A 14,306-nucleotide genomic window follows, 5' to 3' on the forward strand; every position below is an offset into this window, starting at 1 on the left:
GAGACAGACTAAAGTGGGTCACAGTGAAAGACTTACGTTAGTAAATGTTCTCTAAATAGAACTCAAGGGGTACCTGGCTGGCTATGTCGGTGCGGCAGGCGACGCTTGATCTCGGGGTTGTGAGTTCGGGCCCCACGTTGGATGTAGAGATTACTTTTTAAAAACATCAATTTAATCAATCAATCAAGCTCAAGTCTCATTTTGCGTCTAACATTCCCAAGAAACTATTTTTTCTTTCATTTATTCACTTAACTAGGGGCACTAACAGAGTGCCTACTATGTGCCAGCATGGTTCTGGGGACAAGGGAATGAACAGCAGTGGTGAGGTCCCTGCTCTAACCTTATGTTCTAAAGGGAGGAGAGGGGCGCCTGGGTGGCCCAGTTGGTTGAGTCATGATCTCATAGTTTGTAAGTTTGAGCCCCACATCCGGCTCTCCTCTGCTGACTCAGAGCCCACTCTGGATCCTCTGGCCCCCTCTCTCTTCTGCCCCTCCCCTGCTGGAGCTCTCTTTCAGAAATAAACAAACATTAAAAAAATCTAAAAAAAAAAAAAAAAGAGAAGAGGGGATGGTGATTAAAGAAAAAAAAAATCCATAAATGGTATTTCCACTGGGAAGCAGGGTCTTTGCAGCAGATGTATTCAAGTTAAGATGAGGTCACATTGGATCAGAATGGTCCCTTAATCCAGTAACTGGTGTCCTCACAAGAAGAGGGCAACGTGAACACAGATACACACAGAGGCAAGGCCGTGAAAAGACAGAGGACGTTGCTGGTGCTGCCTCAGGCCAAGAACCACCGAGGATGGCCGGCAACCAACAGAAACCGGAAGAGGCAAGGTTCTTCGTCGGGGCCGTCCAAGGAAGCATGGCCCGGCCAACACCTTGACTTTCGACTTCTTCCCTCTGGAGCTGTGACAGAATACAACTCTGTGGTTTCAAGCCATCCAGTCTGCGATACTTTGTCACGGCGGCCCGAGGAACTTCAGACAGAAGCAGGCAGCGTTGCGAGAAGCTGGGACCACAGATGGGAGAGCAACTTGGAGGACCCGCTGGAGCTCCCCGGCCCCCGTTCTGGTTCCCTGCAGCACAAAGCAGCCCCACCGAGAAGGCGGCCACAGGACTACCGCGTCACTCCCGGGCGAGGCCTCCTCTCCACGGGCGGTGGTCTGCCCGGGATCTGTGTCTGTCAGAAAGCACGTCTCCATTCTGCAACAGAAGTCTCTCCGTATTCAGTGGACAATAAATCTACCCGCTGGCCCTCCGTCTACCATCAAGGACCACAGAAAACAAGCACAGGCCGTCATCTTCCTCATGGCAGCTTTTCACATTTCTTTAACATAACACTATCACACCCTCTTGAGATTTTCTCTTAAGTTATATGTGCCTATGTCATTTGGGTCATTTTCTCTTGTGAGCCACTTATTAATTCCACCAAGTAACAGATGGAACGTGGCCGGTACTGTTAAAGGCACTGGGACACAGCAGTCAGTAAAATGGATACAAGTCCCTGGCCTGTGGGGCTTACGCTATAGTAGGCGAAGCAGAGAAAACAGGATAAGCAAGTCATGTGTGTGCTACGTCAGCTGGTAACAAAAGCTCAGAGAAAAAGTTATCCATGTCAGATAGAGGTAGCACCTTCAGACAGTAAGGCCAACAAAAGTCACCCTTGTATAAACATCTGAAGAGGTGAATGAAAAAGCCACATGGATTTTAGGGGCTGAGCCTTCCAGCAACAGAGGTCACGGCCGAAATGTTCAGGAAGAGCAAGGAAGCGAGTATGGCTAGAGCAGAGGAGCAGCAAGGAGGAGGAGCACAGTGGGAAAGGAGGTCAGAGCCGAAACAGGGCCGGTTCACACACAGCCCTGGGTCAAGGTGAGGGCTCTGACTCTCATTCTCCATGAGAAGGCGAGCCAGCGGAGGGAACCAAGAGAACACTGACGTGACCCATCTTAGGGGGTGCTTGTTTTCTGTTTCATTTTGTTTAAACTTGTTTATTTGATAAATCTGTGAAATTCTCTTTATCCAACCTGCCAGGTGCATAGCTAATAATATCTACTGATCTGCGATTATGAATAATAGTGATTATGGGAGAGACCTAATCAGGACTTCCCAGCACCGAGGTGTGCTGCCCAGAACTAACCAGCTGGAGCTGCCCAAGTCTTCCGTTAGTTTGTGACGGCAGTGTAACGAGCTTGCTGTGAAAAATAACCCTGCTGTTATACAAGGTTGGGCTTACGCTTCAGTCTGGTGCTACCCTGAGATTGAAGTGAAGCGAGGGAAGGCGTGGCCACTCCAGTAATCCAAGCAAGACATGCTGGTGTCCTGGAACCCACATCAGGCCCACTACCTGTTTCTGTAAGTAGAGTTCTGCTGAAACATAGCCATGCTCTTTTGTTTATGTTTTGTCTGTGGCTGCTTTTGTGCTACAGGGGCAGAAAATAGCTGTGACAGAGGCTATGCAGCCTGCAAAACCAAAATATTTACTATCTGGCCCTTTACAGAAAGGGATAGCTGACCCCTGATCTAGAATATGAAGTAAAAAGATGAGGGAACGTTTCAGGCTTCAGCAACTAGAAAAAAAAAATGAGCTGGTATTTTCTGAGAGGGCGTTCCAGAACACAAGACAATTTTGGACGTGCTCTCCGTGAGATGCTTCTTAGACAGTGTGTGAGTCTGAGGTTCAAGGAATGGTTCTGGACTGGAGAGATCAACCTACAGACCAGCAACTTAGAGATGGTAAGTAAAGCTGGGAAACCAGATCAAATCAGTAAGAAAATCGACACAGATGGACAGGACAACAGGTTAAAATAGTGACACCCAGCAAAACCCTCCCCCCCCCCCCCCCCCCCCCCCCGCCCCCGCCCCCGCCCCCTGACATTTACACGTCAGGGAAACGACAAAGAACCATGTGGAGCCCCAAGAAGGGGGGAAGACAGGAGGAAAACCAGGAGAGTGCAGAGCTCTGGAAGCCAAAAGAAGAAAGTGTTGCAAGAAGAAGGCCAGAGCCCATCAGTTGGGGCTGAGTCGTTGACTCAGAGCAGATCACAGGAGTCCTCACCTGACTGGATTCGAATCAGCAGTGGGTGCAAGGACAGAAGAAGGACACAGAGGCCAGGAAGCAACTCACTCTGGAGGTTCTGTTGTGATGCAGAGCAGAGCAGTGGGGTGGAAGGTGGCAGCAGAAATGAGATCAGGAGAGTTCCTTTATATGTATATTCCCAGGATGGGAGGAGGAACCACATGTAGAATGTTAAAAAAATCAAAGTTTTCCACTTAAGATGGAAAACCTGCTGGAGCAGGAAAGCTGGGAAGTGCTGGGGCAACAGCTCTGAGTTGGAGAGAGGAGGTGGGACCTGGGGACAGAATTCAGGAAGGGCAGGGAGCTTCAAGCTTAACAAAAGCAGGCCACACAAACAGGCAGGTAGGAGGACGCTACGATGGGAGCTCACATCACTACTATGTCGCTGCCTGCACCTGCTTTCTCCATGACCTAGGAAGGCAGCCCATCAGGCCAGAGCTGCACAGAGAATGAGGTGCTGTTGACTGAAGGAGAGGATTCAAAACAGACCTGGGGAGCTGGAGAGCAAACAGGAAATACGCTGTAACTACCTGCCAGTATGAAGGGTCTGCTGGAGCGCGTGACCATGAATCTGAAATGAGACAGACAGCATGGTTCTGGTTTTTTCTCTAGCTTTGTTCCACTGCATGAGACAGACGGGAGCTGGGGAATGGGATTGAAAACCAGGAGCATGGGGGTGGGGGTGGGGGGGCACCTGGGTGGCTCAGTCGGTTGAGTGTCTGACTTTGGCCCAGGTCATGATCTCGCGGTCTGTGAGTTCAAGCCCCACGTCGGGCTCTGTGCTGACAGCTCAGTCTGAAGCCTGCTTTGGATTCTGTGTCTCCCTCTGTCTCTGCCCCTCACTCTCCCTCCCTCCCTCCCTCCCTCCCTCCCTCTCTCTCTCTCTCTCAAAAATAAACAAACATTAAAAAACAAAAAACAAAACCAGGAACATGGGGGGCACATGGCTGGCTCAGTCAGTAGAACATATGACCCTTGATCTCAGGGTTGCAAGTCTGAGCCCCACACTAGATGTAGAGTTTACTTAAAAATAAAATCTTTAGGGGCACCTGGGTGGCTCAGTCGGTTGAGCATCTGATTCTTAATTTCAGCTCAGGTCATGAGCTCACGGCTTGTGGGTTCAAGCCCAACGTTGGGAGATTCTCTCTCTCTCTTCTTCTGCCCCTCTCCTGCTTATGCTCTCTTTTTCTCAAAATAAATAAATACATAAATAAAAATAAAATCTTAAAAAACAAAACAAAACAAAACCAGAAGCATGGTTTAATCCAGGAAGTAAGACAAAGCGAGAGAGAGGTGAGAGAGGGGAGAGACAATGAGTGACTGTGGAATGTAAATGGGTCCAGGAGGGACGTGGGGACACCAGGGAAGGGGGAAGTGAAGAAAGTGGGACAGAGAGGGTGAGCCAGAAAGCTGAAGGTGGCAGTCAGGAAGTCACTGAGATGGAAAGATCTAGAGTATGACCAAGGCAGTGAGTGGCTGATGTCGGATGGAAGACCAGGTTACTAAGGAAAAGCAGCTCAAAAAAGCGCGAGGGCAGAGTCCTGGAAGGTCATCCCTGTGGCTACTGAGATCACCACAAACCATGACACAGTGTTGGGGAGAGAGACAGTGGACCGAACGAGGCAGGGTGAGTGTGTTCAGAGGTCAGCTGTGACAAGGACAGGAATGGGGAACACGGTCTAATGACACAAGGTTCAAATCGATGTGTTCTTAGGGAGGAGGAAGCGTGGTCTAGAAGAAATGAGGAAGGGCATAAATTCAGCAAGAGCACTAAAGGGAAAGCCCGTCCACAGAGAAGCACTCTTCCAGGGACTGACGGTGAGGATTTCAGAAGAGGGGATTGCGTGGGGAGAGGTGTCCATAACAAGCCATATGGAGACTGGAGACTGAGAGGCAAGGGATGAGGACCCGTGAGACCCAGTGGCTGACATAAGCAGGACAGGGCACATGCTGAAATGATTCCTGGTGGTCCCAAAGAGACAGGGTGCTGTGACCAGGCACACACAGAGCTCGGTCTCCTGCCTGACTACCACTGGTGCAGCGTGACCTTAAGCCCCTCCGCATCCCACTAGCTCTCCCCGGACATTCTCCAGCATTCCAGGAGGGACTTGGCCATGGTGCAACCAACAGCACTGTTGGTGGCACCCTTCCCAAGGAAAAGGTAAAAACCCAACTGGAATCCTGAGCCCGTCCCCTACCGGAAGACTATCACAGCTTCTCAAAGGTGTTCAGCAGCAACATTTCAGGCAAAGTCACTGTTTCTTGCTAACTGATGATTTAATCTGAACCTCTCTCACTTTTAGAGTCAACAGGAGGACGCATAAGCATTTATATTTACCTGGGGAAGAGTCTACGATAACGCCTATCAAGAGTAACAGTAACTGAAACCCTGCAAATACTTTTTAAAATTTTTGTAATGTTTATTTATTTTTGAGAGAGAGAGAGAGAGAGAGAGAGAGCGAGCGCTCAAGTGGGGAAGGGACAGAGAGAGAGAGGGAGACATAGAATCTGAAGCAGGTTCCAGGCTCTGAGCTGTCAGCACAGAACCCAATGCAGGGCTCAAACTCACGTACCACAAAATCATGACCTGAGCCAAAGTCAGACACGTAACCGACTGAGCCACCCAGGCACCCCTCTGCAAATACTTTTAATTGACGAAAAGACAGATTATGTGGAAGGCAACTAAGGGAGAGTTCATTAAATGCAGAAATAACAATCATATTAAATTATTCAACGATGTGATGATGAATACAGGTCTGAATGCACCTGCTTTTTCAAATTAGAATCCTAAGTAATTATAATAATTATAATGATAATTCTCATGTTCAATAGAAAAGTTCACTTGACAAAAGGTATTTTCAAATACGCAGGATGAATCAGTATCATTGTTTCCCAACAAAGACATACCTGGATATCAACGATGAGCCCATTAATTATAAAAAAAGAAATTTTCACAATAGTTAAGTAATTGTCAATGAGACAGCTATAAACATCACATCAGGTGAACTTTTATACCGCAAAAATTCAGAGAGTTCTGTTGACAACATTAAATGAAGACATGGAAATCCGTAATTAGAGGCCTGTTATTTTGACCATTATTTCAATCTTGCCTTTTCAGATGATTTTATCATAGAAGGAAAGCATCAACCAAACTCATAAAATCGGCTGAGCCAAATTAAGTCTTAATTGCCTTACCATCAGAAATTAAGACCTGGTCCTGTTTGAAACAAAGGATAAAAATTACAGAAAGGAAAACAATTAGTTTGAACAGATCACCATCAAAATGAATAGAGATGAACAAAACACAACGTAATGATGTCAATCTTTAAACTACTGCTTACAGGATTTTGAACAGCTGCTGTCCCATGTTCTCGTCTGTGGAAATGCGGCCCAATCTTACCCCGTTGTGAAAATGTCACAACCATAAGCCTCACAGAAAGCCAGGACTAAATGGCCCAGGTATGGAAGTAAGGCTTACCTGATGCACCTATTGGGGAGGTAGCTGGGGTCATGTTGTGGACATTGAGACCAAGGCTCTGGGAGGGGCCCGGGGCTGATGCTGCTATGGGAGGCCCCAGCGGGTTCTCCCTCTGGGGCGAGGTGAGCGGGGTGGTGGGCTGGGAGGTCTGTCCACCAGCAAGTCGTGCGAGGCGCCTCCGTCGGATCTATAACGTGAGAGGAGAAAAGACCCGTAACTCAACCGCAGAAAACACAATTCTGCCCGAGAAGAACAACATTAACGTCATCAATAACCATCGAGAACCACGCCGGAGCTTAACAACTAAATATGCCTGGAGGAAAAAAGGACCCGCTCAAGACAAGAATTGACGTGGCAGACAGGTACACACCTCCTACTGCCTTACAATCCCTGTTTATCACACCTCCTTGACCGATACTGTGACACTACCGTAAGCATACTACGTTTCTAAACACACTGAAGCTCGTTATTTTAATACAACTATGTAACTTGGCCATTTTAAGTAAGTGAGATTTTAAATAAATACCCAATTAGATTCACTAAAACAAAGTTTCAAAAGTAACAAATGTTACAGTAAGACACAAATGTTACCATCGCTTTCAGCAGCAAAGCGATTAGATTCTTCTTGCTTAACTGCCATCAAAATATAATCGGCCGCTGCTTCCTTATAATACTCCAGGGTTAGCAAGTGATTACAAATATCTACCACCAAATCCCAGCGCATCACAGAAATGTTTCCCTCCCATTTTGACAGTCATTCATTTATAGCCAGGCAATAAACTCTCACGGACCACCTGCTGTCCCACAGGCAGTGAGGATGTCTAACCAACCGTGATAAGGCTTCTGGTTCTGAGCAGGCATCAAAGACGCAAACCAACGAGGCTGCTTATGCTCATTCTGTTACAGATAAGGAAGATGAAAGAGACAGCCCGTGACAGATGCTAACAGGGATGGACCTAAACTGAACCAAGAACCTGCCATTCCGACCCTGCGGGAAAGCTGCTCCTTTTATCGTTCAAACAACCAAGAACATCCTAGTTCTTGACCCCAAACCCGAGAAGCCCACTCCTGTGTCCCTGCTGCAAATACATCCCTCGGTGACCTTACACAAAATCCGGAGGTTTGGTTGTTCATCTACCTACATCACTAGGATAAATCCCTCGAAGGAAAGATTAGGTCTTAATTATTGGAAATAAACAGTGAAAAAATCATTAAACACTGATGCAGCACTTTATCTCCCAGCAATGTTCTCAACACTTTATAAATCTATACTCACTGAAGCCTCGTAATGAGCCTTCGTGGGTACTTAGGCCGATTTTACATGTGAGCAAACTGAGGCACAGGGGTTGGATACTTGCCTCGTTCATAAGTGGTAGAGCTGGAATCCGAACCCATGCAGTCCGGCTCTAGCGCCCACGCTCTTACCAGCAATCCAGCGGTCTGGGGATCCCTTGTGGTCTCCAAGACCCTCGCAGAGAGCACGTTGAGGCCAAAGCTATTTTTACAGTATCACTAAGATATCTGCCTCTTCAATCTCATTCTCAAGCGTCCAATGGGGTTTTCCAGAGGCTGCATGGCATGGCATGTCGCAACAAATTAAAGGAGTTAACATGAAAATTCAGCTGTATTCTAGTAAATCAGACATTAAAAAGACCTGAAAAAGTCACTCTTCTCACTACAACTGTTTTGGAAAACGTAGTCGTTTTCGTTAAAAACACATTATTTAGGGGTACCTGGGTGGCTCAGTCAGTCGAGCATCTGACTCTTGGTTTCAGCTCAGGTCACGATCCCAGGGTCATGGATCATGAGGCCCTGCCTCAGCTCAGAGCCCCTCTCTCTCCCTCTGCCCCTCCCCTGCTCGTGATCTCTCTCTCTCTCTCTCTCTCTCTCTAAAAATTTTTCTTAAAGTTCTATTAACATACATTATTGTTTTTACTAATGTCTGTTTTAAAGTTGCTCACCCTTTATTTCTATTATGGTACACATCAAAGAATACAACCCACCTAAACAAAAGCTCTTTGAGATCTTCAACATTTTATAAGAACGTAAAGGGGTCCTGAGACCAAACCTCCGACCGGCAGGCTGCCTCTCTCTCATACGTCCTGATCTCCTTATAGTCGAGCACGGCACCTGGTCTGTAACAGGTGCTCAAGGCTCCCTGACCTGAACCGAACAGAGAACAGTGAAGGTCATCATAGATCTTCCGGGGGAGACGTGGTATGAAGATGAAAAAACTCTCTGAAAGAAATCACTGAAGTGTTTCTCTCAAGAACACTTACCCGGGGTGGAGGGTGGGGCAAAGCAAACCAGAAATTCCCACCGCAACCTGTTCCTGATCCAATTACTCAAGCCAGAGCCCCAGGATCTGTGTTCCCCGCTTCCTCGCCGCACCCTCGACACACACTCTCCTCTCAGCTCCTCTGCCACCACCCTATTCAGGCCACCACCCTCTCTCCCCAGGACCTCTACAAGAGGTCCTCGTCAACCTATCTGCGTCCACTCTGGCCCGGTAAAAGCAAAGGCTCCGTATTCCTTTCTTTAAACACTTCAAAGCTTTAGATTTCTGAAAGGCAACTCAAAGCGCAACGAGGTGACACTTCACGCCCATGAAAACGGCTACCATCGAGAAACCATAAAGTAACAAGTGTTAGTGACGATGTGGAGGAAGTGGAGCCCTCTGCAACGGCGGTGACACGGTCACGCGGGGCCGGCACCATTTTAAACAGTTTGGTGGTTTCTCAAAACATTACAAATAGAATTACCACACGATCCAGTGAGTCCACGCCGAGGAAATACACAAAAGGCAGGGACGCAAACAGCCATTCGCTCACCCGTGTTCACAGCAGTCATCTGTAAGAGCTAACACGGGGAAGCAACCCAAATGTCCACCAATGGATAAATGGATAAAACAAAATGTGGCATAGCCACACAGTGGAATATTATTCAGCCTTAGAAAGGAAGGACATTCGAGGGGCACCTGGGTGGCTCAGTCGGTTGGGCGTCCGACTTCGGCTCAGGTCATGATCTCAGTCCATGAGTTCGAGCCCCGCGTCGGGCTCTGTGCTGACAGCTCAGAGCCTGGGGCCCGCTTCGGATTCTGTGTCTCCCTCTCTCTCTGCCCCTCCCCTGCTCATGCTCTGTGTCTCTCTGTCTCAAAAAGAAATTTAAAAATTTTTTAAATTAAAAAAAAAAAAAAAAAAAAAGGAAAGACATTCTGACACGTGCTACGACACAGATGAACCTTGAGGACATTATGCTCAGTGAAATAAGCCAGACGCAAAAAGACAAAGACTGTACGAGTCCACTCGTATAAGGTATCTAGAGGAGTCAAGTTCATAGAGACAGAAAGTGGAATGGCGGTTGCCAAGAGCCGGGGCGATTTAAAAACTCTTAAGTATAGAATCAAATGCTAACTGATAAGAAGGCATGCTCTCCTACGTTCTCCCGCGATCTATTCACACAGCAATCACAGGAATTCTTTAAAAACACAAACCACACTCTGCTGCTCAAACCATTCAACGGCTTCCCACTGCACTTGGAGCAAAAACCGAGTCCTCACCGTGGTCTACAGAGCCAACGTCTGCCTCTCCAGCTTACGGTGTGCCGCTCCGGGCAGTAGCCACACCAGCCCTCGGACGGTTCCCAAGACGTCCTAAGCTCTAGCTTGCCTTCAGCCACTTGCAATTGCTTAAGCCTAGAAGCAGTTTTTCTAATTCTTGGCGTGGCTGGTTCTTTCTCTGCCTTCCACTCTCAGCTTAAATGTCACCTCCTCCTACGGGACTTCCCTGATGGCTTTGGCCAGCACTCTCCTCCCCTCCAAGCTCACGGACACCGCAGCCCTCCAATCGCATGCTTCGGGCACTCCACATGGTCTGCAGTCACATGATCTATTTCTTACTTACTGTCTCGCTTATTATCTGTTTCCCTAGTAGAACGGAAGCTCCGTTGAGAAAACCACATCTACCTTGTTCACTGGCGAGTCTCCAGCACGGAGCATAGGGCCAGGCGCATAACAGCCCTGTACGTCTTCAACAACGGGAAAGAGTAATGCACGCAATCAAGACAGGCGAAGTATAAAAGCCACACAGAAGAATGTTTAACTGGATATTCAAAGGCCAGACGGTGTTTCAGACTTGGTATCAGGTCCTCTTCAGATATCCACTCATTGAACAAATGCTCATCAAGCACCACAGTAAACTCAACAGCCCCTGCTGTCACGGCGCTCGGATTCTAGCGAAGACCAAAAGAACGGCCAAATGGACAAAAAGGATGCCAGGGGGTTACAAGCACCCTTAGAGAAAAATTAAGCACGGGAGGGATAGCAGGGCACGCTGGGGAGAGGGCGCTGCGATTTTTAGATAAGGTGGGTGGAAAACCCTCTCTGGTAAACGGGGCTTCTGCAAGCACGAACGAAGAGAGGAAGCAAACCAGGTGGGTGTCTGGGAAGCATGAGGGGGCTTGTGAGTGGCTCATGCTGAAGGTCAGCAAGACTTGTGGGGCTGGAGCAGAACGAGCCAGAGGGAAACAGCAGATGATGAGTTCAGAGGCATGAAGGGGCCTCATAAGCCACGGTGAAAGCACTGGCACTGGGAAGCCACCAGGGGGTTCTGGTCAGAAGAGCGACATGAGTCAACTTATATTTGAAAATTATTATTTTGGCTGCTACAGAGAATCGGCTGCAGGGGAGAAAGGGAGGAGGCAGAGGCTACTTAGGAGGATGCGGCGACCCGAACTCGGATGCGTGGCTGCGAAGATCGTGGTGAGTGGTCAGCTGGGATGTAGTTTGCAGGTGGAACACAAGCTCATGGGATCTGCCGATGGGACGGAGGGCAAATAGGAAAGAACCACAGGAAGCAGGGCTGACACCAAAGTCCTGGGCCTGAGACCAAGACTGAGGCACGAAACACGGAGGGAGGGAGGAGACACAAATTGTTTTAGACGTGTGATTATCAAACGCACAGATGGACTCGTCTTTGTGTGAATTCTACGATTTTTTCAATGGAGTATAAAATAGTAATTAAATAAACAGCAATTAAAATTAAAATATATGATCTGGGGTGCCTGGGTTAAAAATGTCCAACTCTTGATTTCGACTCAGGGCATAATCTCATGGTTTGTGAGATCGAGACCCTCGTCTGGTTCTGTGCTGGCAGCATGGAGCCTACTTGGGTATCTCTCTCCCCCTCTCTCTGCCCCTCCCCAGCTCACACGTTCTCTCTCTCTCTCTCTCTCTCTCTCTCTCTCTCTCTTAAAATAAATAAACATTTTTTAAAAAAATAAATTAAGTTAAAATATACGATCTGATGTGCAGGACAGAGCACAGGTTAGAGACGGCACATAAAGCCACGAGCCGGGATGAGATCACCTAGGCAGGTGTGCAGACAGAGACAAAGTCTGAGGATGGAGCCCTTGGACACAGCTGAGAGGGGGAGATGAGGTGACGCCACTAAAGGACCCTGAAAGTAGTGTCAAGAAGCCTCTGGGCTCTCCAGATGAAGGTTCACTGGCTTCCTAAAACCCAGTCAGAGAATTTCAAGAGGGATCACTCTATTTACAGGCCGAGCAACATGAAGACTGAGAACTGGCCGCTGGGATTGGTGATGAGGTGGTAACTGAGGGCCTCATCAGACCCTATTTTGATGGACTGGAGGGGATGAAAGCTTGACTGCAGTGGGGCTGACAAAGAATGGGAGACTAAGGGCGCCTGGGTGGATCAGTCAGTTGGGCCTCCAACTTCGGCTCAGGTCGTGGTCTCGCGGTTTTTGAGTTCGAGCCCGTGTCGGGCTCTGGGCCGACGGCTCAGAGCCTGGAGCCTGTGTTGGATTCTGTGTCTCCCTCTCTCTCTGCCCCCTCCACCACTCGCATGCATGCGTGCTCTCTCTCTCTCTCTCAAAAATAAATAAACATTAAAAAAAATTAAAAGAACAGGAGACTAGAAGTACTGATTTCTGTGGGAATGCAAGCTGGTGCAGCCACTCTGGAAAACAGCATGGAGGTTCCTCAAAAAACTAAAAATAGAACTACCCTACGACCCAGCAATGGCACTACTAGGCATTTATCCACGGGATCCAGGTGTGCTGTTTCGAAGGGACACACGCACCCCCATGTTTCTATATCGACAATAGCCAAAGTATGGAAGGAGCCCAAATGTCCATCGATGGATGAAGGGATAAAGAAGATATGGCGTATATGTACACAACGGAGTATTACTTGGCAATCAAAAAGAATGGAATCTTGCCATTTCAACTACCTGGATGGAACTAGGGGGTATTATGCTAAGTGAAATCAGTCAGAGAAAGACAAAAATCATATGACTTCACTCACATGAGGACCTTAAGAGACAAAACAGATGAACATAAGGGAAGGGAAACAAAAATAATATAAAAACAGGGAGGGGGACAAAACAGAAGAGACTCATAAATATGGAGAACAAACTGAGGGTCACTGGAGGGGTTGTGGGAGGGGGTGTGGGCTAGGTGGGTAAGGGGCACTAAGGAATCTACTCCTGAAATCACTGTTACACTATATGCTAACCTGGATGTAAATTTTTAAAAAATAAAAGATAAAATTAAAAAAAAAAAAAAAAGTGCCGATTTCTGAAACTTTTTCCTGTGAAAAAAAGAGCACAAGTGGGAAAGAGGAGGGGGCGATTACGGTGAAGGTCCATGGAATCCACTCTGCCGAGGAAGGGAAGGAAGGATGAAAGTTCATGGAGACAGACGGGCTGCGGACCCCAGTGGCATTACGTGCGTGACACGGTAGGAAATGTGGTGCAGGAGAAGCGAGATCCACCAGGAAACCTGCATTTTGGTGCCACCACGGATTGGCCATGCTTGCTGTCATGCTGGATAACACACTTAACTCTCCAGCGTCGCGTTCTCGTCAGCTAGAAAACAGGCATAATAAATGCAGCCCCAAACAGCTTTCCCAGGTAGTTGCTACAACTAAATGGGGTGATACAGGTAAAAGTGAACATGAATGAGTGAGTTGTGGTATATTCCCATACGGGCATCCGTGCAGGAATCAAATGCATGAGCTTGTGCCCTATGCAACGGTCTGGAAGATTCTCACAAACAATACGGAGCAGAAGCCAGATGTAAAAAAGCATCGACTGCATGATTCCATTTGTAACAAGTTCCAAAACAAGAAAAAACAGAAGCATGAGCAAGCTTCTCAGTAGCAGTGATGGTCTTTGCTTTAAAACGGACACTATATTCACAGCTGTGTCCACTGTGTGAAAATTCACTGCTGTACACATTCAATATGGGTAGCAAGTTCATGGGTATTTCATCATGTTCTTCATCAACTTTTAAACGTTAAATGCAGTCTCTTATATGCTTTAAACATAATGTAATTTCAAGGTGTTCTTTTTTAAGTTTATTTATTTTGACAGGGTGTGAGCAGGGGAGGGGCAGAGAGGGAGAGAGAGGGAGAGAGAGGAAAAGAGAGAGAGACAGAGAATCCTAAGCAAGCTCCTCACTGTCAGTACAGAGCCCAATGTGGGGCCCAAACTCCCAAACCGTGAGATCACGACCTGAGCGGAAACCAAGAGTCGGACGCTTTACCAACTGCGCCACCCAGGCGCCCCAAGCACGATGGAATTAAAAACAAAAAAATTTAATGTTCACTTTCGAGAGGGAGAGAGGGGCAGAGAGAGAGAGGCAGACATAGAATCCAAAGCAGGCTCCAGCCTCTGAGCTGTCAGCCCACAGCCCAAATGGGGCTCGAACCCATGAACCGTTGAGAGCAT

At 47.7% G+C, this 14,306-nt stretch overlaps 1 protein-coding gene across 3 annotated transcripts in view; it reads right to left on the reverse strand.

Moving 5' to 3' along the window:
• UBE4B (ubiquitination factor E4B) overlaps window positions 1–14,306 on the reverse strand; it is a 120,310-nt gene that overhangs the window by 75,053 nt on the left and 30,951 nt on the right. For 2 of the 3 annotated variants that reach the window (XM_049618150.1, XM_049618147.1), the window contains exon 2: window positions 6,557–6,743. In XM_049618150.1, the coding sequence (XP_049474107.1) occupies window positions 6,557–6,743 (187 nt within the window). Of the gene's footprint in view, window positions 1–6,556; window positions 6,744–14,306 lie in introns of those variants that run through there. The other variant, XM_049618148.1, reaches the window with a different exon arrangement.

The sequence above is a fragment of the Panthera uncia genome (assembly GCF_023721935.1).
Source record: "Panthera uncia isolate 11264 chromosome C1 unlocalized genomic scaffold, Puncia_PCG_1.0 HiC_scaffold_4, whole genome shotgun sequence".
In the NCBI taxonomy this organism is placed as follows: Eukaryota; Metazoa; Chordata; class Mammalia; order Carnivora; family Felidae; genus Panthera; species Panthera uncia.